General features: G+C 38.3%; 2 protein-coding genes across 4 annotated transcripts in view; one reads left to right on the forward strand and one right to left on the reverse strand.

The window, feature by feature from the left end:
• crb1 (crumbs cell polarity complex component 1) overlaps nt 1-6333 on the forward strand; it is a 188275-nt gene extending 181942 nt beyond the window's left edge. Inside the window, exon 12 of the mRNA XM_062980775.1 lies at nt 1266-6333. Coding sequence (XP_062836845.1) covers nt 1266-1292 — 27 coding nt within the window. The 3' untranslated portion in view covers nt 1293-6333. The remainder of the gene's footprint in view (nt 1-1265) is intronic.
• dennd1b (DENN domain containing 1B) overlaps nt 5476-27760 on the reverse strand; it is a 222795-nt gene continuing 200510 nt past the window's right edge. For all 3 annotated transcript variants that reach the window (XM_062980777.1, XM_008119992.3, XM_008119993.3), the window contains 3 exons: nt 19125-19213; nt 16118-16334; nt 5476-14391 (listed from right to left, as the gene is read on the reverse strand). In XM_062980777.1, coding sequence (XP_062836847.1) covers nt 13873-14391; nt 16118-16334; nt 19125-19213 — 825 coding nt within the window. In that variant the 3' untranslated portion in view covers nt 5476-13872. The remainder of the gene's footprint in view (nt 14392-16117; nt 16335-19124; nt 19214-27760) is intronic.

Consider the following 27760-nt stretch of genomic DNA (forward strand, 5'->3'; position numbering starts at 1 on the left):
GTTCTTCCTCTTCAGCTACTATGCTCTACTGTGTATGCTGTTGAAAGCTGTTGGTCTAGCGCTCCAACCTCTCATCCTTGCTGTCATAGCTGACCAGGACAACACTCCCCTGTATCCATATGATTTTTTTTGCAGCTAAAAGTGTCTTCCACCCTGACTGCAGCTGAGGGGGGGGGGGGGGGGTTAGGGACAAGAGAATTGCCCTGAAATGAATATTCAGTCCATCCCCAAATGAAATTTTCATCAGGCTCTAAATTTCTAGAAAGTCACATTACATCAGGCTATGCGTGCTCATGAAACATATGTGGATTTCATGCTTTAACTTGGGTCGCATTTCCAAAATATCTTATTATGTATGTATACGCAAACACAAGTGTTCCCTAATGTAAATAAGTACAGTAGAGTCTCACTTATCCAACACTCGTTTATCCAACGTTCTGGATTATCCAACGCATTTTTGTAGTCAGTGTTTCCAATACATCGTGATATTTTGGTGCTAAATTCGTAAATACAGTAATTACTACATAGCATTACTGCGCATTGAACTACTTTTTCTGCCAAATGTTTTGGTGCTTAATTTGTAAAAATCATAACCTAATTTGATGTTTAATAGGCTTTTCCTTAATGCCTCCTTATTATCCAACATATTCGCTTATCCAACATTCTGCCGGCCCGTTTATGTTGGATAAGTGAGACTCTACTGTACATAAATAAATCCTCAAATTCAAAACATTTCTGGTCCCAAACATTTTGGATACCCAACCTATATTACCTTGCAAGAAGGTGAAAAAAAGAAGTCTTTTTATGGACAAATGTTATCATTTATGTTTGTTCTTCTGACCCTTTATAACTATTTGTATACAGCCATCTGGTTTGAGCGATATGTCAGATTATGAATTTAAACAAATAAAATAGTTGACAGCTGAGCATTACAATGAGAAAAAGAACAGTGCATCCAAGGGGGAAATTCCCGCACCGTACTGACTTGTTCTGCCATTTCTGGCATTGTTTTGTTAGTTGGATATGTGACGATGTTGTCGCTGTCAAGTCTGAGCGATGACTGAGTAGATGTGATTCTTTCTTTTCCCTCTCTCTCAAAAGATTGATGATCAAACATACAAGCATCAATCTAGTTGCTATCGTTTATGGTGGACAGTTAGCTGCACCTGCCCTTTTTTTGTCCTGAACAGCTGTTCGGAATTTTTTTGCTAGCCAGGTTATGCACTCGGTCCACTTCTAATCCATTTGTTGATTTTATTTTTCAGGCTGGGTGGCCATTTTGCTTAAACTAGGCTACATCCACTGAGATGCTGTGCTTGTGCTGACATGCCTGTAAGTGATGGCCTCAACTCTCAACTCCTCAGAATCTAATGTTCGGTAACATTAGGGGTTCGAAAGCAAACAGAATGTGACGGTCCAGAAGTGATGCATCAGGGCCAGACAGTGTAAAACAGAGCAGAGAAACTTTTGGTTTCTTCACATGACTCATCAACCACAATGGCATGATAGCCATAGGCATTGGCCTTAGGCACAGTCTCCTTTATACAACTGTGAGTTTTTACAAAATAATTTTGTATCTGAGGAGTTTGGGGTGGGTTGAAAAAACAGTCTTGGGAGACAATCACGGATGGTACTTTCCTCATTCCGGTGCGATGGTCAACAATGGCTGGTTTCCTTACTGTGGGATAAAGGTTCTCAACAAACTGGAGCATCAACTTTGGGCCCCGATCTGCCATTACATTTCAGTAGACATTGCCAATATAATTCAAAAACAACACTTCTTAAGGTCTTTGTTGTTGTTTCTTAGTGCACCAGGAACTAGTACTGATGTTGTATTTGCGTAATTTCCTATGATCCAACAGCTGATGGCTGGTAGTTTGGCACAGGTTCCATGGACTACCACTCTTAGTAGCACTATGTTAAGAAATATTGTCATAGCCATAAGGCATATAAACTGGTTTTTAGAAATCTTTCTTAATTAAAAGAAATGAAATGCTGCATCAAATATCAAAGTACTCCCAAGATACTGTAACATACATTCAGCTCTCACTGTATTTTGACATGGCAACTAATTTTTGGTAAAGGGTAAAATAAGCCAAAGTCCTAACCCTCAAGCATTTGAAGTCTTGCCTTCAACTCTTGTTTTTCGCACGGTTGTTCGATTGTTTCAACTCTCCTATGGGAATTAATGCAAAATGTGGCACGGGGTTGCCAAAGACTGCTACTTTTCTTTTTGTCTAACAAAACTTGAATACATTATGCAAAATAGCAAAGGATGCAGTTTATGCAAATGAATAGAAAGTTGTGCAAGTTACCCTATTTGCATAAGCTAGCTGCTCTAGTTTTCCATGTATTTGCTTGTTTATTTGGTAACATTTGGTTTGCATGGGGACAGGATTTTAAACTTTTTAATGAAAAAATGAGAGACACCGAGCTATTTTCTCCATCACTTATTTGAGTTTTTCTTGTGTGATTTTAGATGAATCTTTTATTCAGTAATGGCTTCCCCAAACACTGAATTTTGGAAAGAGTCCAGATGATGTTGTCTTGCGCATGTTCCCATGACTTCTTCCATACTGTTCCCTACCAGAAAATATGTTATGGATAGTTGGATGGAGCAATGTCTTAGTGCTAGTAATGGTCAATCTGGAAGCCAGGTAACAATACCCTCAATTGGCAGGTATATTCTGGGAGAACTGATCTACACATCACCCTCAATGACCTAAGGTGTTGCAATATATTAGCGTGTTGGCTGCAGTGTATTGGCTGCAGTGTGTAGGTGTGATGTGTAAATGTGCAGATTAATATCCCCTCCCAGGTAACAGTGGTCATATCACATAGGGATGGGACAGCTAATTGAACCCGTTTGCAAAAGGACTAGCCTTAATTGTTTAGAGTAGGGGTTCTCAAACTTTTTCAGCCACTTTTGAAGCAAAAGTTTATTGTGGAGTCCCATGAAAAGTTTATATATTATATATAATGTATATCTATTGGGTATGGGCAAATTTTTGAACACAGGGGCAACATTACATTTTAAAATTTAGCAGGCTGAGTCAGTGGCAGATGGATGGAGAGTGTTTGTGTGAACTAATTGGAAAAATAATAATAACTTTGTTTTTGTATCCCACCCCATCTCCCCGGAGGGACTCGGGGCGGCTCACATGGGGGACGAAGCCCGGTACATCATAAAATACAGTATCAATACATTTAAAACAAGAACACATAAAACAAGCATATAAAAAGCATATAAACAGTAAAACATAATGAACAGTAGACGAAGCACTGTTAGAGTAAAAAGCATGAACAAATCCTATGCGTACTGCACATCTCATTTGTAGTGCAAAAAAAGAAGAAAGAACAATACAATATTTAAAATGAAGAACAATTTTAACCAACATAAACTTAACAGTATTTCAGTGAAAGACCCAAGAGGCCATCCAGTTCAACCCCCTTCTACAATGCAGTAAAAGCACAAAGAACTGCAAATAGTCATTCAGCCTTTGTAGTAGTAGTAGTGGAAAAGGAGGAGGAGGAAAGCACAGAGCCCCTCAGTATGCCTCACAGAGCCCCAAAGATTCTACGGAGCACAGTTTAAGAACTGCTGATTTAGAGCCTCCCTTTTGCAGCATGATTCATTTGGCCCTCCCATCCCTATGCAGCATGTTTGTTTTTAAAGAGATTATTTCCCCTTCCATTTGTTTTGTAGTGTTCTTTGTTCCATGTTTTCTCTGGTGGCCATGTGCACTACAATAACTCACTGGGAGTATAATTGTAGATCTCAGGTTCCCCAGTTCAATACTGGCTTTTGGCACATAATTTCCCTTCCTACTTTTAATTCAGTTCATCTTTTTAAAGCTTTTTGGTGGTGATTCATTTAATGAGTTTCCAATGGAGTAGATTAGTGGGAGAGTTTTTAGCAGGAAAGAGTACTTCTGAAGATCTGTGGGTCCTCAGGCCATCTGTCGGGGGAGCTTTGATCGGGATTTCCTGCTTCTTGGCAGGGGGTTGGACTGGATGGCCCATGAGGCCTCTTCCAACTCTATGAATCTATGATTCTAATTTTCAAATTAGAATCATAGATTCAATTCATTCATTTCTTGCCATAGATTCATTTCATTCATTTCTTGCCTTTTCAAATTCTTGCATATATTTACATATGTGTGTGACAAAAATTGTGGAAATGCGTTTACAAATAATATAGACATTCAAAAGGTAATAGTGTTTCATCTCTTTTTTTAACATGTCAGAAGCGAATTGAGACAAGTCGCTTCTGGTGTGAGAGAATCAGCCATCTACAGAAACGCTGCCCAGGGGACACCTGGATGTGTTACCATCCTGTGGGAGATTTCTCTCATGTACCCGCATGGGAAGCTAGGACTGACAGATGGGAGCTCACCCCATCTAGTGGATTCGAACATTCAACCTTCAAGTCAACAGTTCAGCTGGCACAAGGGTTTAAACCCATTGCGCCACCACGGTCCATTGTGTTTCATGAGATATGTAATAATGTAATATTTCATTATTACAATTTATATATTTATCCGGACCTCTTATACAGGGTTGGTTTAATCTCTGGTTTGCTAGTAAAACTGAGTTATAATGTCATAATGTGATGCTTGTCTAAAATGTGCATCATGAACATGAAATATTTGGAAAGCTCTGTTCTAGAGAAATGTTTTCTCACTTTTCAAATCACAATTTCACAAATACATCCTTTGTTTCTGTCATATTACAGCTTTCTGTATGCCTTGAAGTTGCCTGAATTGAAGGCACCCCTCTCCTCCCACCAATCCCTTACGAATTTCATAGGTTTACTTAAGTAAAGAATATTCAGTATTAGGCCATGATTACAGGCATATTCTGGCTGTTCCCCAACAATATGATGATGATTGACTTACTGGACTACCATGTTTCCTTTTGTGATTCTTTCACTGTTCTTCACTACACTCACACAAAGACTTTTTTAAAAAAAACAAACTACTTTTTAAAATAAAAAAATATTTAGTATACACTAACAAGCACCCCCATTCGTCAACTATTGCTGCACGCAGATATTCTGAAAGCCATGTATATGGATTTAAAGTACAGCATGGAGAGTACTCAGAGAAAAGTTTGATAGTTTTTGTTCTACTTCCATATGGAAGTTCCATGGTAATTTAACTCCAGCTTAACTTATTCCACTGAAGCTGAGAATACTCTTGTGGCACGAAGAAAGCTATACTTTTTATGATAAACACGGGAAGTTGGTACAGCTCCATAATGTGATCCCCCTCTTCCTCCTATTTGACAGGAATAATAATCTAACCTGCCTATTCCAACTTTAAAAGCTTCATATTATTTTTTCAAAAACTGTGAAATAGGCTACAGATTGTAGGGCAATATTTTAAAAACCCAAATGTTGATTTTCAGGCATATGCTACTGTGTAGTTTTTGTGTGAAAATAATGCAAAACAAGAAATAAATCCCATGACAACATTTCTGAGTGTAGCTATCATTTATTTTACATTACACAGTGGGGCACTTGATGGCAACGCAGAATTCAACAAACACTTTTAGACGAAAACAAAACAAAACAAAGTGAACCCACCCAGCCCCACAAAACACCCACTTGATGTAAAGTGCATACAGAGGTGCTACTGACTGTAGTTCAAAATCTGGTGATACATCTCCAGGGCAGTAGTCTTTGGTAGACCCATCCTTAACATCAAAGTGAAATGTGGGACAGATATACACATTTTTAACGGTTGACATGCCTTAAGAATACAGAATGCTGGTCTATCCCATATTGATTTCCAGTGGCTTCCCAAGAGAACCTAAGGTGAGCTTTGAACCTGTTGTGTCTACAGCTTGCACTGCACCATTAACTTTGTTCTATTAAAATAGGAGTGTGCAAAGTACAGTCCATTTTTGTGTACCCTAACGGTGAACGTTGTAGATATGGTACAGGGTGCAGCCCTCCAAGGTCTTTCAGGGGACTAATGCAGCTTTAACATTCCACAGTTGCTTACTTGGTTTAAAAAAAGGAGAGTAAAAAAGGCAGTAGTACAAAAGAGAGGACTATGCAAAAAACCCCCACAAAAAACAAGTGCAGCTTGCTAGGGTAGAAACGGAGAGAACGCACCTGTTGAATATTTTCTTTACATTGGTCTGTCTGGTTTCATTTCCCTTTTCTGCCCTATTTTGCTTCAGATTGATATCTTTAAATATTGGTAATATGGCCAAAGTAGCTCACCTTAGGTTAGGATGTGGTCCACCTATGGATTCCTGCCTGCTGCTGAAGACCAATGTTCTAGAACAGGGGTTCCCAATGCTTTGTGTGCCAGATTTTTTGGGTTTTAACTCCCAGCCAGCTTCTCTAATGACCAAGAATTCTGGGAGCTTAAGTCCTGAACACCTGGAGGCCCAAAGGGAACCACTATTCTAGAAGATAGTTTTATATAATTTACAATAGGTGTGCAGATGAAAACCCTAAAGGTGATGGCAGTCCTTTCCACTTACACAAAAGCATTCATACGCTTTTAAAAATTCCTATGAGTTTTGATTCACTTAAAGCGTTCTGCATTGTTAGGAGACATCAAGAAATGTAATCCAATAAAACCATCCAAGATGTCATTGAATGTCCTACAACATTCATATCATCATTTCAAAAAGATGTCCAAAACTTGAGTAAAAGGCAGCTATCAAAATATTTAGAGATAAGGCCAGATAGTAGCACAGTTTGTTCTATTCAGTACAGACAATCTTCATTATGTTCTTCTTCAGAAACAAAACAAAGCACGTTTGTTCAAAAAGACCAGATTTTTCACAGTGCCAGTGAAACAGCTTCACAGGTAAAATGAGTACATAACCAACACCATTTCCATAATGTTTGCTTGGAAGTTGCATCCAGAATTAGATTAATTACACAGTGCTTCAGTTATCTCATTCAAGTATGTTAACTTAAAGTAACTCTTGAGAGATGCTGGGCCGTGAGAAGAAAACATATAGCAAAATACATGGACATAACAATTAACATAATTTACAACCAATTTCAAGGAAACTGGCAATGTGTATTGATCTGAAGAAGCATTTATAATAATTAGGGATGCCACATGCTGGATTATAAAATTATATGTATCAACCATACGCTACCACCAATCATCAATTGTACAGAAGAAGAGTATTTGTTTGCTTGAGAGAACAGAGAAAAAACAAGAATGTGACGTTCCAAGAAAATGAAACAGAAATTCCATCCAACTGTGTACTTAAAAAGTACTGTCTGGAATACAGACATCCTTAGCAGTGAGTTTTTGTTCTCTATGAAGTAATTGGCAAAGCTTGTGTTTATTATTATGGCACAGGAATGTGGCATCCCTAGTCATTTCCAGTCAATAGTAATACCATTTGTCTACTGACAACATACAGTACTTTTATCCACAAGACAACTGTAATTAAATGCTACATGCGACTCAACACAATCTTGAAACAAAACAAAACAAGACAAAAACAATCTTGAAGACCTACTGAAAAAGCAGGAGTTCATACTCGTCAAAACCAAGAAAGCAAAATATTGCACAAAAATCCTATTCCTTCTGTTGAAATCTTGTACTTTCCCTCATATCCCAGTGACTCCCTTATTCCAATATTGGAGATGAATGGAAAAGGTGAGGGAATTTGTGAATAATCAACAGGGAAGTTTCTGCTTCTTTCTTTTACAGCCACTGTCACCTGACACATCCACATTAATACTACTTCTAGATTCCAAATGGTGCTCAAGTAATGTTATCCATAGCTAAAAATAAGGTAGAATGCATTATCTGACTACATCCAATCCAATATCATGAAAGAACATTCATGGGTACAGAGAGATTCCTACAACTTGAAACATGGGCTGGGGAAAGAGATGATGGCCATGTACTATCCTTACCTGAAGAGGAATCTCTCACATCATAAAACAAGGTGACAGAGTCACTACCCCAATTATTATCAAAGTCACTGCCAATGGAATGGAGGATAGAAATCTGACCAAGGGGAGGAAGGAAGGAAGGATGCAGGTAGCACAAGCTCGTAAGATGTTCTTCACTAGCCCAATTCAAATGAATGGGAGCAACGCAACATCCTAGCTGTGTTGTGAGATTGGAAGCTATTTGGATTTTCCATCATAGGCAGCAAATATCTGGGTCCAAATAGTCTAACAGGCCATAAGATCACACAAATGTAGTGTCCTGGTCTCCTTGACGTTAAGGAAAAAACAGTGGACACTGACAGCAGAAGAGCTATCAAAATCATCCAGAGATAATGAAATGAGTTGGAAAGGGTAGAAGTCAAAACACCTGGTGATTCATGTGGGATTTCATGTTTTGATCCCTTCTTTCAATCACTGAACAGGTTCGAGAGTATGCTCTTTTCCTTCGTATATTACAGTCTACCAATGGCAGCAGGTATTTTCTATGTCAGTGGGGAGCATGAAATACAATTTAGCTCAGGCATCCTCAAACTTCAGCCTTCCAGTTGTTTGGCCCTCCAACTCTCAGAAGCCCCAGCCTGCTTGTTGAATGGTCAGGAATTCTGGGAGTTGGAGGCCCAAACAGATGGAGGGCTAGAGTTTGAGGATGCCTGATTTAGCTCTACTTGTAAAGGAGATTTTCAAAGAGCTGAACACTGACTGAGCCACAAAGAAGTTTGGCACCTTGGACAGCTCCTTTAAAGTCACCCAAAAGGAGGAACAGATCTACTAACCTACTGATATGGAGGCCACAAGCCACCATTGTGCTTACTGAAAAAACAGAAGTGGCAGTGTTAATAATATTAAGGAGAAATACTTGAGTGATATCCTCTTGTGACTGAATGTTTGAATTTGACAGGTAAGCAAGAGCTTGCTTTCTCCGCTGAATTACACTTACTAATTGCTGATTATAGAGCTAATCTACTTGACAACTAGCTAGTTACTATTTTTCGTTCCTTTCACAACGCACATTAAAAACGTACTCTTAAGCCTAAATTTACAACTAACATTTATTGCCCAATCCAATCTATCTAATATTGGCACCATCTGCCAGTTAATTCTCCTGTGAAAACTCTTTCCATGGGGGGGGGGGGGGTCACCTTAACAAGGCTGGTGTAGGACAATTTCCAAGTGGAGTGTCCCCTCCATCTAGTCTAACAGTAGAAATTAAGATTTTCTGTGGTGTTCATCAGTGCAGGCTGTGCATTCAATCAACTGGAAAACTACTGTTGACATATATAGGAACAGAGTTAGGCAGGACTGACAGCTTTTGATAACTCAATCCTTAGCAATCAAAAAAGCAGCAATAACGCTTTTTGAAATGCTATGGAACACTAAAAGTTTCAGTTAAAAACACATATTTATTCCATTATTTCCAATGGCACACTATTCACAAAAGTTGGGTCGATTTTCAGAAATGCTGTTTCTTTGCATAACATTTACAATGTGTACCCAACAGGTTATCTAACTCTCTTTCCATGCATAGATGTACAGAGAAACAAGTAAAACCTTCTGCTAATCGGAAGAACTTTTTGTTCTGAAATCTGGCATGGTCTCCTTGGCAGAAATAAATACACACGGGCCCTATTCAACAGGTGGGAAAGGAGAAGTTAATATTCCCTAGCAGCAGAAAAACACTCTGATCTTAAGTGTTACTTCTGCAAAACTGCTTTCTCTATTCTTGGGGTATAGTAAATGTCAAGGAAAGTCCTCGGTGGATCAATCACCTTTCATGCCTGAGATGCAATCAGAACATTTCAAATAATGACAAAGTGATATATGATTTCATTACTTGCTGAGGGAAAACATTATGACCCCTCCAATGTATAGAAACAGCCAATCTGCTAAAGGAATATGCAAAAACAAAAAAACCCAAACCTCAGTCCAAAGCCCTGTGATTAGATTGTTAATATTGTATATACTCGTGTATAAGTCTAGAAATTTTAGACAAAAACACAGCCCAAAAAAACTGACTTAACCATGGGTCAATATAGGTATTATATTATAAAAAAGAACAATTCCCTTTTCTGAGATGAGTGGCAAAAGGCAAGATCTTAGTCTATGCTGGGAGAACCTAAGATAAGCACCAACGTCCTCTACTCTCTCTGTTACAGCACTGCTTCTGGTCTCTTTGGCAGTGTCAGCATTTACCCATCTCCATGGAATGACCCTTGACTTATCCAAAGATCATATCAAAATCCAGAATGTTGGTCCTCAACTGATACAAGAGGCTAACTTATACATGAGTATATACAGTGGTTCTAAATGGTTTCAAACAGTCTTAATAGTAATTTAAACCTCTATAAAATAATCCAAGTTATTTTTAAGAAGAAAGGAACCTGATGAACCAAAACACTTCTAATTTACAGAGTTTCCTGAGATTTTCTTTTAACCTGAACTCTGGGATCTCCAAACTAAAATGAATTTAGAAGGTTCTAAGAATATGACAGTGACAGTAAAAGCCAATTATGAGTTGTGATTTGAACAACAGCAGTCATCAAAACTCTATTGATATGGCCTATGGGAAGTTTTTTTACTATAAAAGGTAAGGAACAGAGTAGTTGCTGGTTAAAGGTTTGAGAAAATGCTACTCTGGTCCTTTTAGCAAAGTCCTTTTCATCAGGAAGAAAGAGAGCTGGCAATTAAAACAGGGCAAACATATAAGGCACAACTATTAACCTCCCCAAAATAATGATATGCTTGTTATGTGATCAGCGATAAGACTACATGGCTTGTAGCTGCAAACTGACAAGTTCAAATTGATACACAGTGCATTTCAAAGACTTATCATCAAGATTCAACATTACTGCTAATCCTGTAAGAATTACCTTAAAATGAGATTTGACATTAGCATGACAATCTTAAGCATATTCATTAACAATGTGAGCTGTGGGAAAGCTAAACATCTCTTAGCTTTTTCTTTGCCCCACTTCTCATACTCTTCTTTGGTGTGATGAAAAACCGTCCTTTGCTCTCATTTATTAAAAGAAATCCTCTGTAGTTGCAATACGACATATCCATGTGCATAGAGTTTTTGTCATAGGTTAGAATGGGAAATCCCTGGATGCATAGGGCTTTGAAACTTGCTTCTTGACTTCACTTGTACAAAGAAATATGAATACAGATTTCCTGACCAATTCCTTTCTTTTACTAAAGTGATCTAGATTCAGGAGTATTATTTGAACAAAAAAACAGCCCCAGATTTAACCTAGGACTTGGCTTTATAATCCACACTGGAAGCTGGAAGAAGGATACAATCTTCTTTGAGTGTATAGGGATCTGACTGGTTTCACAGGTTTCCAAGGCTGGGTGGGCTTCAGAGTCAACCTGATCAACAAGAAGCAGTGTACTTTCCTAAAGTCTATGCTTGGTGGTCTCTGTTGACCATGCTTAAGCTTTCAAGATCAGATGGGATCTAGTGTCTTTAGGCCATGTGAGCTCTGCTAGAGGACCATAAAGGCATTCCCCTGGAACACTGGTTGACATTCAGGCTTTGGACTTCTTTGTACATTCCTTGCACTCTTCCCCAGCTGTTTGGCTTATTGACTGGTGGCAGAAGAAGAGACTGAGCTTATGGGCCCAATGGCTGGTCCTGCCTCATTCCCCTGTGACAATGGATTTCACTCATGTGGAATCACACTTCTGTCTCATTCACCCAGCAAGGCTGAGAGCATTGATTCTGCCAGCTCGCAGGCAAGACATGGAATCAGGTCCATGCTTAGCATGGACTGTCATGGCTTTTTATATTTTAACAAATATTTTTCTTCGCCTGCCACATCCATATAGTACCCAAAAAACTACTTGTTCTGCTACTATGATTTCGTATTGTGGAAAGGCAAACCTAGAAAAAATCTCTGTGTGGGAACAGAGAAGCACCAAGAAAGAAAGACTCTAGATCTGAACAAAGAGTGAAACAGAGCACTGCTACAGACTTGAAGTGCTACTGAAGCATCTAAAAATAAGTGGGAACCAAAAGACACCCCACATTTGATTCACTGACAAATTTCATGGGATATTTGAACATGTATGCATCAAAGGTTTCCCATTAAGACTTTTCAGAAAAGAATTTTCAAAAGTTGTCATTCAGGAGTATTATGCTACTTGTAATGGGGTAGTTGGAGCCCCCAGTGGCGTAGCAGGTTAAAGCCTTATGACTTGAAGGTTGGGTTGCTGACCTGAAGACTACCAGGTTCAAATCCAACCCGGGGAGAGTGCGGATAAGCTCCCTCTATCAGCTCCAGCTCCATGCGGGGACATGAGAGAAGCCTCCCACAAGGATGGCAAAAACCTCAAAAACATCTGGGCATCCCCTGGGCAACATTCTTGCAGACGGCCAATTCTCTCATACCAGAAGTGACTTGCAGTTTCTCAAGTCGCTCCTGACACGAAAAAAATAGGGTAGTTGTGAGTCAATAGGCAGTAAGGAGCTACATTAAATATATCTGTTTAAATGCAGTTTCAGCCCTTAGGGTTTCTTGCATTTTTTTGCTTATGACTAGCAAGAAGTTTGACTAGCAAGAGAGATCAGTGTATCAGTTGGAAATGTCATTCTGCTTTTCAAAACAAAGCTTTAATACTTAGCCAAGTACCACATCTAATAATAATAATAATAATAATAATAATAATAATAATAATAATAATAATAATAATAATTAGTATTATTATTATTATTATTATTATTCACCACCAATGTTAGTATGAAAGGTTAATAGGGATGAAACTCAGTACAGATCGGTTTTAGTACAGAAATAATGTAAGCAATGGATATTATATTCCTGTAAAAACCCATCTATTCTGCTATTGACTTTTGGGAAAACTGATGATGCAAAATATTGACAGTTGTAAACTTTATATTGTATGTCACCATGCTAAAATGGCTGAAATACACAGTAACAGTTTTCAGGTCTGGAAGACGGAACCAGATTAAAAGATAATATGAAAATAATAAAGCTTAAACAACATATTTCAGGGCAAATCCAGACAACCAATTACTAATCTGACAATGGGGTGATAACCTGATTATAAAAGTTTTCCTTATTGCTGGCTACATGAAAATGGTTACTACCAAGGAATACAGCACATGGCAGAGGCTCCCATCTGACCAGGCTTACATGGGAGAACTGAAATCATTACATAAATGGTGGTCACATGGACGACCACCAATAGTCAGTTGAGTTCCTGTGGTTTGGAAACAAATGGCATTTTCCTACGTTCAAGCATTTCACTGCTGTGAAATAATTGCATTACTTTCTCACATATCTGCAATCCACCCTCCAGGATATTTAAGTTTGTTCCTGTAACTTTAAGGCATTCATATCATGGATTCACACAGCATTTATGAGTTCCAGAAAAACAACACTGCCTTTATTCCCTGTCTGATAAAAAGCAGTGCTTATGTCTGAAGATATGGTTCCTCAGGCAAAGGGGGAAGGGAAACAGTAAATATTATCAAGTGCCACATACCAGCTGTAGCTTAAACATTTCGTACCTTGATTCTTGAATGCATTAATCAAACATTATACCAAAACAGAGCATTGTTTCCATGAACTGGCTGAGCCTAGCCAGATATTCAAACAGGTCTGGATAAACCAGGGCTTGAACCTGAAATTTCCTCAATGTATTTTGAAGGTTGAGTTGCAGCCCTGTTTGCAATTTGGCTCCATTTTTTGGGCTCAAATGTAGCATATGAGATGGGATACTTTCAATAAAGGGAGAAAATGCATATATGCATTTTATGAAACAAGCCACAACAAATGAGTAATAAAACTGAAGATTTGTCATTTCCTTTTGTGATCTTTTGGTTGGTGTTGTGATATGGAATCCTGAGTCATCGTCCTTCAGCTATCGACAGAAGTGCAATTTCTCCCCTACAAACGAATAAAAAATGCTTATGCTTTATTTCCACTGTTATTAGAAAATCGATCCCCTGAAATGTTTAAACCGTGGTTGAAAGGAGTCATTTTACATAACGACACCACTTCATGCAGGAGCCCACCCTCTTCTAGGATTTCATTTTCTGTTCTTGGTTCTCTTTCCCATGGAACTAGAGTAGATGGATTTGGGCTCAGGTTCGAGGAAATTCCATCTGCTGAGGTATTGCTTAGTGTTTCCTTCCACATAGTTTTCCTTCCTTGAAAGGCTCCTGGAGAACACAACTGCACAGTTTCCTGAGATGAGGCTGGGATATCCCCACTGTCAATGCCAGAGAGACTGGTGGGACTTCCTTTACATAGGACTGAGAGAGATTCCCTGTGGCTACTAGAAGGAACATATTTCCTTGGTGATGGAAGAAGCTGCTTTGCACTGAAGATTCCATCTTCTTGCCCAAGATTCCAGTTCGCCGTCTCTGAAGTCCGACTGCTGCAGAGCAGAGCTATATTGCTCTCACTTGGTGTGTTAGATTTATTCTGAAATGAAGAAAGAATGTTTATTCCACATGGTTTCTTTGCATTGCAATCTCAGCACAAACATTTTTATTGTAGAATTATGCAAGATATACATATTGACTGAGAAGAAAATAAAACAATTTTTAAACTATCTGTTACTAATCCTCCTAGTTGTGAGATAAATAATGGGACAACAATCCCTGGGCCACGTTCTCTCAAGAGGATTCAAACTTTGATTAGTCTTTCCCCATCCCAGATTGTATCCAACTTCATGGTAAAAAAGAAGAGATGCCACGTCAGTGTTTCTCAATGGATTTTACAGCCAAAATATACTTTGTATTAAATTCAGGAGCACGTTTTACTCTTGCACACAGTGCTTTGGCTTTCCAGAAGCCTTTCATTAATGTATTTATCATGACACACAACCTCAGTGCTTCTCAAGCTAACAGATGTGGCAAACTGGAAATTTATTTCCAATGTGCCACAGACTAGTAGGGGGACATGAGAGAAGCTTCTCCGCAGGATGGCAACACATCCAGGCATACCCTGGGCAATGTCTATGTATTTATTTATTTATTTATTTCCATCATTTCTATGCCGCCCTTCTCACCCGAAGGGACTCAGGGCGGCTCACAATCTGGCAAATTCAATGCCGGTATACAGTACAAAAATAAAACATAGCAATTAAAACAATCAATTTAAAACAATCCAATAAATACATTTAAAACAGTATAATAAAATACTTAATACTTTACTTTTATGTAGATGGCTGATTCTCTTACACCAGAAGTGACTTGCATCATGCAACCAAACAAACCAACGGACCTTTTCAGGGCCAACTATGACAATAATCTCAATCAACATTGAAGCATGTCAGCTGTCAAAGAACAGCTGCTCTATGAAGTGTGCTGAGATAAGAAATGTGACATGCTGTGTGTCCAAGAAACACACAGGGATAAACAACATAAACAACTAAAAGTTCCAGAAAAGATCACATGCGCAGTATGGAAGTGCTGTCTTTGTAAAACCAGGCCTCCAAGTCAGCCATGCCCATAACACTGAAGGAAACAATATAGAGGTTATAACAGTAGAGCTTAATGACATCATGATTACCTCTATGTACAAGCCCACAATTGTAGAGTTTTGTTTCTCCATGTATGGGGCTTTGCTCAGGAGGATATAAATGGAGAGGCTGTCTTCTCCTAGGCTGAATTGCACAAACTATCGCTAATTCATGATAGTAAGCTCCCACCATCCTAACAACAGTGGGCGATGGCACCGAGGATATAACCCAGACCTCCTATTTGTGAGTGATAGCATTGTCAAGAAAACCCAGTGACAGGTTTGCCTTAGTGATGGACATGACTCAAAGATCCACAGTAACATAAGGCTATCTTTGAAAGTCATATTCTGTCACCAAAGGTTATTATGTAAAACAGCCTTCCCAAGATACCACCCTCCAGACATGACTACAATTCCAGTCACTTCAGCTTGCATGCCTATGCAATTTTAGGATCATAGCTGTTATAAAGCAATTCATCTGTAAGGCACTAACTTGGAGAAGCAAAGTGTAAATCACAGGTTCACTGAATCACAAGAACTAGAAGAGACAGCAAGGGACATTTAATTGAAACCAGCTACCAAGCAGGAATATACAACTAAAACAATCCCTAAAAGATGTCTAGCTTACCTCTCTTTAAAGATCTCCATGTTGATTTGCACTCAAAAAAGTGAAGTCCAAACTAACCTTTGTCTTGTAATCAATATCATCCATTGATCGAAAGAAGTCCAGGCTCTTTGCTCCTGAGAGTTTCCCTTGATCAGAACTGTGCGTACTCAAAGTATCCAAAATCTCACCCAGCAAGTCCATTTCCCCAGGGGGAACAGATGTTTTGGCTATTTCCCCAGAGTCATCACTATCGTACAAATAACAAGATGTTTCCTCACTGTCTTCAGATGACAACCTAAAGCAAAAACAAAAAATCACTTGTTCATGGTCATACTTTATGACAATAAATGAATCTGAAAATTAATGAAGCCATTACAGGATAATTATTATAAGGATAATTATGTCTTCTCGGATAACTTTCAAAGGTTTGTGTTCATCCTCAAAATGTTTCAGCATAATATTATAAAGATTCAATATGTAGCATATATGGAAATCAAATCAATGCCTTTCTGTTACCCATTTAACTTGCATGTGTGCTCAAAGACATGCACAGAACATATATTAAATTATTCTGTAATTTCTGGTAGAAATATGATACATTCATATTGTGCTTTTTGTCCACATTAGTGGGATGTAGCAAATTTTGAATCTTTTATCACCCTGCAAAGAAAAGATAAGAATGCCTTTTTGGTCTTTTGCTTAAAAGGGAAAGCTAAAAAATGGTTTATTGCCAAGGGCAGAAACAAAAAAAATTGTACACCTATAATACATTGTGACAGTGCTGTGATGCATATATTTTGTGTAAAAATCTCTCTATAAAAGTAGACTCAGAGAAACTCTTTTAAAACTTTTTGTTCACAAATACTGTTGAGAGAAGGCTTTTATAAGTCCGAGAAGCTGTATATTATCATGTTTTCACTAAGATATTCTTATGATGGATCACAAGGTTTTTTTAATAGAAAAGGTCACAAGAGGATTTTAGAACACTGTTCCCTAAACTTCTCACAGCTGAAGCAGACTTCTTCTGGAGACACAATTCATTGTTAGAGATGACAAACTAACTTTTACCAACTAGCCCTCAATGTTTTTCCTGGGTTGCTGCTCTGATCTTATAACTGGAAAAAGGAAAATCTGAAGTGGTGACTTGTGAAGAGGTATAATATAAATCTGTCCTGGTTAGTACTGACGAAAGGCTGGAAGGATAACTTCTCCCAGCCTCCGAGTTGAGCAAAATAGGTTCAGCCAGAGACTGAAGAGGTCACTACTTTGGAAAAAGAACAACAGCAACCTCAAGTGGACAATGAAAGTCTTACCATTCCTCTGGGCTCACAACAAAGGCAGAATCAGAACCTTGAGTTGGGATACCAAGGGTTAAGTATTATGGACTGGCTATAGTTAAGGACAAGTGGGATTCAAGTACGGAGATCTAGTCCTCTGGCTAAAAAGAGGGCCAACAGGTGGCAGCACTTGAGAGACCTGCATAAATAGCTGAAGTCTGAGACACTTAGTTGTAGGTAGCAACGTTGGTTTTTGATGCTACAGCTTTGAGCATTGTCTTGTGTGGTGAACTGTACCTTGGATGTTGGATTGTGGATTATCCCTGGAAACTGTGTTGGTGAGCTATATTGACTTTGGAATATTGGAACAGACATATGGTTTACCCTCTTGTCGCCTCCTTGCTTGGCTGGTTGATTACTGTGTTAACCTCAGACTGCTCATGGACCACGTTTGTATGATTTGCTACTTTATAGAGACAAGCTAGCAGGACTCTGATAACAACCTCCTTTAAGGGTGGACAGTTCTCCAACCAGATCATACTGTAAGTGTCATGACCAGCAGTCTGGTGGGTTTAGTGCAGCTGCTGTAGAATGCTTGGAAGTGGTTAATCTCCCTCTGGTTAGCAAGAGGTCAAATTGATCTTCCTTTCCAAGTAATGGTTCATAGGCAGCAGAGATTATAGGATATAGGATGTAGCTATGATTAGCTGCATAAAAAGGCTTGGCAAGAGACTGCTCTTTGGGAGAAAAGTATTTATTGTATTGGGATGTGTATCATGGCTATTTTCCCCCTAGTCTGGGTGTATCCTTATGTCCAGACCTGATTACTTATATCTTGTTTTGTGCCTTGATTAACCCTGGACTTGACTGTGTGCTCGTTGACCTGAAATCCTGTGTTGGGATATGGACTGACTTTTTGGTGTGACTCTTGGATTGAGAAGATACTTTTAGCTTCTGGATGATGGACATTGGTTTGCCTGGATTACTTAACATTATTTTGGGAAATTTGCTAATGCCATTGAGCTTGGCACTTTGATTTATAACTTCAACCATGTGCTATCTTTGTGTTTTGTAGACGTACACTAAAGAGACTAAGTGTTTAAGTTACCACTTTCAGTAAAGCTGTTTATGGCATAAACTGGGTGTTGTTTTGGATAAACTCTGCCCGTATTACTGGAACATGCCAGTAAAGGTGCATCCTGACTGATTCTCTTTATACCCAAAGCAAAGCAAGGTCAGCTTTAAAGGTTTCCCTGATGTTAAGTCCAGTTGTGACCGACTCTGGGGGTTGGTGCTCATCTCAATTTCTAAGCCGAAGAGCCAGCGTTGTCCGTAGACACCTCCAAGGTCATGTGGCCGGTATGACTGCATGGAGTGCTGTTACCTTCCCGCCAGAGCGGTACCTATTGATCTACTCACATTTGCATGTTTTCAAACTGCTAGGTTGGCAGGAGCTGGGGCTAACAGCGGGCGCTCATTCCGCTCCAGGGATTTGAAACTGGGACCTTTAAAGACTATGATAGGGATCAGGAAATATGCAGAAATACAGTGGGGAATATCTTCTTTGTATGGATGTATGAAGGCAATTATTCTATTTGATATGTTCTTCTGACAGCCAAATGATGCTCTACATTAGGAAGTTTAGGCGAAGACACATTTCCCATTACCTGGATAATGGTCAGACTTCACAAAAATAGTTCAGAAATCCCTTCTCCAAGAAAATCAGCTTTATTAATCTGCCTTGTTTATACTTCCTTTGAGCTGAAAGCAGCTTCAACCACACTGAACAGTTTAATAAATCGACTTACTTGCTTCCTCTGTCCATTTCATCATCAGCATCTTCATCCAATGCAGAATCATGATTATGCATGTAGGGATGAAGATGCCCAAACCGCGCCTGCAAAAGAAATATTACTCTTAGGGTTTCTTTGCCAGTTTTCCCGTAGCCTGCCAAAGGATCCTGACAGCAGCATCCATAAACAAGTCTGTCTAGCAATTCCAATCAAAGCATCCACAGAGTCTGTTGCAGTCATATGTGAAGTATGCAAATAAATTCATGTATCCAAAGATTTTAAGACCAGATGGAGACTATGGCTAGATTGATTCATATGACAATTGTTCCCCCTCCACAAGAGGCAGTGGACAAGGAACAGCTGGTCTCTGGCCTAGGCTGAAATTTCAGCTCAAGCATGGATGAATTTTGGATGTCCTTAGTTGTATACAAGTCAGATTTCTAAAACTATTACTCAATAACTTACATGAAATAAAACAATCATTCAAAATGTAGCAAACCAGTACATTAATGGTACCCTAAAACACAGAACATATTTCTTGAATAGCATGGGAAACACACACAAATACAAATACATGGAAGAAATCACCTTCAGGAAAATTAAGATAACTAGTTACATATTAATTTCTTGGAAATATTATCTCATCTCACCAAATAAAATAAGCCCCATTTCATAGAGCAAACAAATCCAAGAGTAAAACCTAAGTGGACCTCTCTTAAGAAAGGAAACTACAAACGAGCACTATGCAAAAGTCCTGCTTAAAGTGATGAAAAGAAATCAGAAGCTGAACAGAGCACCATCATAAATTGAAAAGAAAACCAATGGGAACAAACGTATCCTTGAGAATGAAAACATTGGCATATGTATTCCTTTATTTATTTACTTGTTAATTGTTGTCAAGTTGACTTAGATTTATGATGACCCTATGAGTAAGAAACCTCCAAGTCACCATGTTATCAGGTCTCGCAGACTCGGGGCTGTGGCTTCCTTATTTGAGGCTTTCCATATAAAATGCACTCTACTTTATAAAGCGTCATTGTCTTTTCTAGTGAATCACGTTTTTTCCTAATATGACTAAAATGCAACAGTTTCAGCTTAGTCATCTTGGCTTTAAGGGAGAGTTTGTGCTAGACTTTATTTTTATTTATTTATTTATTGCATTTTTGTATCTTTCTCCTATCAAGAGACTTAAGGCAGCTCACAAACAAAAACACAAATATTGCTAAAACATAGTACTCAAATTAAATTAAAATATTATTTTTAAACTCAAGGATTAAACAATATACAATTATTTTAAAACATACCAAAATAAAACTAGAATATCCTTCAAATATCCTACCCACATCCACACATTAAATGACTATCTAAAAAAGATTTTTGCCTGCCAGTGAAAGGAAAGGAGGGCGTCCATCCAGCCTCCCATGGAAGATCTTTCCAAAGGGTAGGAAAACTACAGATGGATGGAGGCCATTTTTCATCTTCACAACCCTTCCAAGAGCCATACCAGCATACCTGACATGACCAGAAATCATATTACATCACTTCTGGTTTAGTTTTCAACCAATTTATGGTGAAATGGAGAACTTGGAGGGCTAGATGGAGGACTTGGAGGGCCATGCAGGTGGTGGGGAGGGAGTCTTTTTTTTGCAGCATTTTAAAATCATGAGGAGAGGGGAATTGAGCAAAAATCACTTCAGAGAAATCTGCAATTTGGGGAAAGTTTGGGTACTTTGGGGGCTTCCATTGCACTTCATGATTTTCAGAATGCTCTGGGCCAGATTCAACCCACAGATGAACAAAGTGAAGCTAGTGTGAATGCATTTCAAAAGGAAAATAAAATTACTAGATAATATATCTATTCCAGTAGAAGGCCACTGCAAGTTCTTTCTCCTTCCTTTCTCCCTGACAGGCTTTAAAATGTTGACATTTAAAGTTTTATAGGGATCTACATAAGGAACAATCCTTGTATAATGCTAGTGGAGAAATGTCAGTGCTTCCAATTTTTTTAAGGTTTAACAGTAGCATCCATCATTTAAAACCTTTTCAATGAGAAAACCATTTTATTACACTTTACTTTGCCTGTCTCACAACATTTCTAGAGAGAACACATTATTATTCTAATTTTAAGTCACTGAGAATAACTAAGCCATTGGACCACGAAGGGTTTATCAAGGTAGTCAGTCCAAATGATAAACCTTCATGAGTTCTCATCCAAAAGCAATAAATTATACAATGTATTTATAAAAGACTAAAGAAAGGGAATTTGGCATATGGGTGTGGGGGAGAAAAGAGCAACACAATATTCTCTAGAGCATGCACAAAGCAGAACACAGGTCCATAAAGTACTGGACTAACAAGCAACCACACTCGTTTCAAAACTGAAAATAGGCTTGTAAATTTCATCATTCTGGCTAAACTTTGGAGGAAAATCATGGGCAGGGAGGGCTGTGGAGAAAATCTGATAAGGGGCTTCCCTACCCTTTGCTTTGAACTAGTGCCAGTCCATTTCTGCTCCAGCAGGAGTCCCTCTTGCAAGCTGAGCACTTTATTGTTTCAGCCAAATTTCTGAGAGATTCTACTTCCATGTCCATTCAATGTGAGAGAAAGAGAGTTGCAAGAGCAAGAGAGATTAAAAATCAATTGTACAAGCACAGACAGTGTTACTCTGTTGGTCCCTTTGCTGGGATTCATCACCCAGGCCTTGGACACTAATGACAGCTCATGCAGAGCTGTATAAAAGCCTCTCACGGCTCCTGCAAATGGTGAAGCCCTTGAGCCAATCTACAGGGAAGAGCTCACTGAAGGGTACCCATCCAACTAAGTATGGTTTAGGCAGAACACCCTTCTGTACTCTCCAGGAGTACTCCTTCCAGCCCCAGGATTGTAAGAAAAGTGTGGATGATGTCAAGATGGAATGTTTGCCCATCAGATAGTAAGGGAAGCGGACTTATAGAGAGAATATACAATGATGTTGTATTTACTTGTGTTGACAATTACTACTTGCATTCTCACTGTTTCTCAAATGAAATTGAGGCATTGTCTATGAGTTTACTACTGTGCTCTGTTCATTTCAAAGTTGAGGCTGAAAGAAAGTGACAGACTCAAGGTCACCCAGTGAGTTTCATGACCTATTGGGAGTCAGAATCTGAATGGTTGAAGTTCCAATCAAATACTTCAATACCATACACAGCATATACATACACAGCATATACCAGTGTCTTTTATGCTACTAATATCTGAAGTGGGGAATTGGCAGGGAGAAGTGTTTCTCCAGTGTGCCAAGGAATAGCCCACATGCATGTCGGTTCACTCCAATTGTTTCTTGTTTTACTAGAATATTGCTGCAGATCAGAAGAAATGACTCATGGACCAGCACTGGTCCATGGACCACAACCCTGAGTGGCACTATATGCAACCTAAGCTCTTTTTAAAATGTTAATACCACCATAGAAGATTTGAATTGTAATTGATACTCAAGTGCTCTGTATTTAATCTGGAAGTGTAATGATGTGGTAATTCAGGAATTTATAAAGATAATAAATAGGAAAAGAGGGACAAGGATCTAATACTGTTACAATGTCACCCTTGGAATAATTTAGTGTGTTGCTTAGAATAATTTAGTGTGTTGCCTCCTCCTCCTCCTCCCCCTCCCCCACAACCTCCTCCTCCTCTTCTTCTTCTTCTTCCTCCTCCTCCTCCTCCTCTTCCTATTATCCTAAAATGAATCTTTGTAGCACATCAAGTTGATTAAAAGTGACTGAACCAAAGTGAAGTTCAAAACTCATTGATATCTTGCTTCTGGGTCTTCCATGTCTCAGTCCAACATGTTAACTACTAATCTGGTTCTCGTTGTAAAAACTCTGACTCATGTGATCAAAGACCTCCTTTGGGATCAGGCAGTATAAGATCAGGGATATCAGAGATCATTGCTTCCAAAGTTTGGGAGTTTTTCAGAATGTGCAATGCTTAACCCATCTTCCAAAACCTCAAAACCAGAAGTTAGGAGGTCTTCCACTTTTTTTATTCCTAGTGCTATTGGTAAAATAACAATCCCATCGCAGGAGAAAGGGGGGATATAAATTCAAGAAATCAGGAAATCAATGTTCACTTTCCCTCTGTAACTGATGCAACTGTTTAAGGGGAAGAGATCATTCAAATGCACCCCAGGGTTTGTATTAAAAATAGACAACATTTCAAAGAAAGAATGAAAAGCATGTGGTAAAACTGCGGAACTTTCCAGCAATAAAAAAGTGCAAATGAAATCAAGAGATTTGTTTTGGTTCAGTACACCGAAACTACCAGCGATGCAGAAGAGTGGGAGCAATGATTGTGTGGCTCATAATCTGTGATAGAAGAGAGAATACGCAATCGATATTTGAGAGAGATCAACTTTTCAAAAGTGATTATTTTTTGATATATATAAGAAATACTCCTAAAGAAAAGGAAAACCCTAATAAGTTTCAAAAGGAGGAAGTAAATCTTTTACAAAGCTTGACTAGATGAAGCAACGTAAAAATGTACACCTGCAAAACTTTCAAAGTTATTTCAGCTACCTTTCCTTTGCTGTTATCCCCTGCTGTTCACAGTTATTTAAGCTTTTAATTTCTGTCCTTTCTTCATTTTCAGATGAGCACATTTTTTCTGCAATTTTTGGAAATAAAAAAAGGGAGGAGAGGCAGCGGATTTTTATTTCCTTCCTGATCAATGTTCTAATAATAACTAGACTTCTTTGATTTACGAAAGGAAGAGGGAAAATGTAGCATTTCTTTTGTGTACTGATTAATTTAGAAAATTCTTTAACTTCTATTCATTTATAAAATCAAGAAGGCATTGGGTTTTTTTTTTGCCTCATTTCTATTTTCTTGCTGGAAACACAGCCAATTTTGTTTGTTTAGTTCAAAAATTATGGGTTTTCCTCATGCTTATGAAATCTCCTTCACCGAAACATAACATCGTCAAGACTATTTTAATGTTATATTTGGATAGCAAAGGCAGAGGAGTGTTTCCTATGGCTGCTTCACAATTGTGGAATTCGGTTTCTCTAGAAACATTTTAAAGTTTGAGCATAATTTCTAAAGACCTGTAATTTTTTCCCCTTTTATTAAACAGCATTTCCTTTGATATATTTTGGAGGTTTTTTTTAAAGGTCCAGGATAGAAATGGAAATAACTAGAGTTTTGTTTTTTTGTTTTTAAAGAAAAAGAAGAAAATGCAAGGACAGATGTCATTTTTACAACTATATAGTTTCCTCCGGTGCTATGTATAGTGTGCACATAACAGAAAAGAAAACCATGCCTGCCCCATGCCTTGTAGAATCAATGACTAAAGAGTAAGAGCACAACTGCAGAAACCACTAGGTGTTGCTGGTGAGACCTATAATAACATCCTGTTTATTCTAGTACCTTAGTGATATACTCAAATGAGACAACTAGTCACATTCCTTCTGAACTGTAGAGAAATAAAACGAGTAGTCCAAACTGAAGAGAAACTACCTGATAACTGATTCATTTGATTTATATATTTCCTGTTTTTCTTCCCAGCCTTAACTTTCGCAGCTTCTGTTTTGGGGTTTACAGTTTAAGACCAGTGAATAGAAACATTTCAGCACCAGAAAACATTGGATGATATTGATTACTTAAGTTTTTTTCTAGTCTGGCTTCTAGCCAGGTTTAGAATGCCTTCAGGATAGAATGCCTGGATTTGGGTTTGGCACAGAGCTTGTGTGACCCTATTGGCTCTCCTGTATTGCATAGCTGCTTTAAACACAACCGATAGTACAGTGGAACCTCAACTTAAAAATGACCCAACTTCTGTCCAGGTTTTGATTTGACATAAGAGCAGCATTTTGAGTTAAGCACTAGTGTGAGAATACAAGACTTTAGGGGTTCAAGAGAGCAGCCTCCATGCCTCATGCCTCCGTGCTTTTGTCCGTTTTGAAGAACTTTGGGTTAGTTGATTTTGTGTGGTTTTTATTTCTGTTATACTTAGCTTCAAGAAGAGAGAGAGGAAGAGAAAGCAAGAGAGGGAGGGAGGCTGGAATGGAATGAAGAAAATGATGAATCTGCCACTTGACTTTGTGCTTCCTTGCCAAAGCTTTGTGCTTCTGTCATTGTGCCACAACTTCGTGTTTCTACAATTTTAAAGTTCATATTTCTTTTTTATTGTTCCATATGAATGTGCATGTATACATTATTTGTTATTTATAAACTATATTTTCTTATTCAAAAATACATAACAAAAATGGGGGGTTGGGAGGGAGGAATGGATTAATAGCATTTTAAAGGGAAAATTTGCTTTTGCGTTTAGAACTTCTTGAGTAAAGACCTTGGTTACAGGACAAATTAAACTCCTAAATCAAGATATCACTGTATATTGTTCTCGTTGATCTCTCTGGGAGTAGGATGTAAAACAATACTTTTGTTCTTCCCCAGGGAAGTCCATAAGGTGTGTATGTTTGTTCTACTCCTTGTCTATAGATGCGGGATCTATGCAAGAAGTTCTGTCTTGCCTCCCATTTTTATCACATCTCCATGAAACTGCACTTAAATGTGTGGACTGATGAGCTATGGAAATACAGGTGAGAATTCTGCCTGTCTTTCGCACCATCTAATCGGTGAGACAGTGGAGCTAGTGTGATGCATTTGCTGAAGTGTTGGACAGGGAATCAGTAGGCAAGATAATCATTGGGTGACCTTAAGCCAACCATTCACTCTTAGCCTAGGTAACAAGGAAAGCCATGTGTGGCACCTTGACCTCACTAGAAAAAGGCATATACTAAATCTAACAAATAAACTACACATAAATAGACAACTAATGAACTACACAATAAATAGACAATCATTTGACAGATGTCTGGAATCAGCACTAGATTATCCCAGATTAGGATAAAACTGAAGTACTGCAGGTTTACATCTGATTTTGGATCAGTCTCATTTCCCCCCTGTAATGCTGGGTACATAGGCTGGAGCTGTCAATGGAAATACACATAGTGTCAGTTCCTCTGGAATACACTTTTATAAGCTTGTGCTGGTTTTGCAACCCTATTTAAAGAATGCTGGAGACATACAACCATAAAGTGCCCTTCGGTTGACCATAAACATGTTTTGTAAAACTGCATCTTATACAGAATATGGGGGCTAGAAGATCTATGGGAATGAGATGGTAAGATCATATTTATTATGCATCAGTTACACTGAGTGTTTATTAATTTCAAAGAATTTATCATTAGCCTTTTAAACCTCTAGATTTTTTGGGACCACACATTATCTAAAACCTTATTTATAATTGCACAAACTGGTCCAAGCATTAAGATCAGTACCACAGGCCCTGCTCTCTGTCCTGCAGTCAGGCTTCAAGTACTAAGGAGAGGGATTTCTCAGTGGCCCTTCAAAACTCTCTCCCCAGGGAGACAGGCATGGCTGGTTTTTTAGAAAGTGAAACACCTAACACATAATTTACCATTTTACATTTACGCTGTACTCATAAAAACCATTAGCTATTACTATTTGAATTAAAAATAATAATAATACTGTGGTTTCTACAGCAAAACTCTAACTGTATTTCATGTGTTTTAGAATTTTCCAGGGCACTGCACCTAAAAAAGAGGACTAAATGTCTTTTAGATAAGCAAATAAAGGCATCGCGATAAATGTGAATTCGGTGGAAATCTCATAGTACCCTTTAAAAAAGAAAAAGGAACAAACTGCAAAAGTGTCTAGGAAATTAACTACCTTTATTTCTTGTTCCACTTATGTTTTCACAATGCCCTTGAAAGATCCCAGAAAAGGATACAATGAATGCCACTGAACAGTTATGCACAATGATAAGGGAATGTTTGTGCTTGTCCTTCTCTCCCATCCCATTTCTTTCTGCCAGATGAGGAAACTGTGATAAACTGGGGGCAAATATTTTATGTATAAGCCAGTGATGATGCAAGTCAGTGATAGTAATAACACTTACGATGCAGTAAGCATTCATAATGAACAAGAGAGGAAATTGTTGCGATAAAAAGGTTATGACAGAAACAAATATTTTGCTTCTGGGCTATAAAGAATCAAGCTTTGCTGTGCAACATTAACCATCTATATACCTGCAGGAAAGGCATTTATTCCACTAGAGGGCAGTCTCGTAATTTTTTCCATTTAAAGGTTTTCTATTTTTAATTAAAAGATACACTGCCTGTTTAGCAATACAGATGGATCGTAACTGACATGCAAAGACAAAAGATCCTGTCTTGAAATTCTCTTTACGAATTGCACCTATCAATTATGCTCCCTTTTGTCAAAAATATTTGGCTAATTTACCATTTTTTAAATAAGAAACCTTTTCTTAAAGATGAAGCAGACCACTAATCCGTAGGTTCAGCACTGTTCAGTGTTACTCTATATGACATCTGTCACATATAATATTTTATTCACATTAATCAAATTGGTATATGAAGCTTAATACAGCCCCAGCCTCATGCAGAATTTATAGCAGGAGACTAAGATCATGGAAAGATACAAATATGGTGTACCACTTTCAAACAAATCAGATTCCAATGGAAAACTTACGAGATATTCCATTTTTGGTTCCTGAAATTATGATGTTGGAGTTTGTTTGGATTCACAATACAGGTGTGAGTCACCTATATTGTGAATGAGTTTTATTTT

This window comes from Anolis carolinensis, chromosome 4 (genome assembly GCF_035594765.1).
Source record: "Anolis carolinensis isolate JA03-04 chromosome 4, rAnoCar3.1.pri, whole genome shotgun sequence".
Lineage (NCBI taxonomy): Eukaryota > Metazoa > Chordata > Lepidosauria > Squamata > Dactyloidae > Anolis > Anolis carolinensis.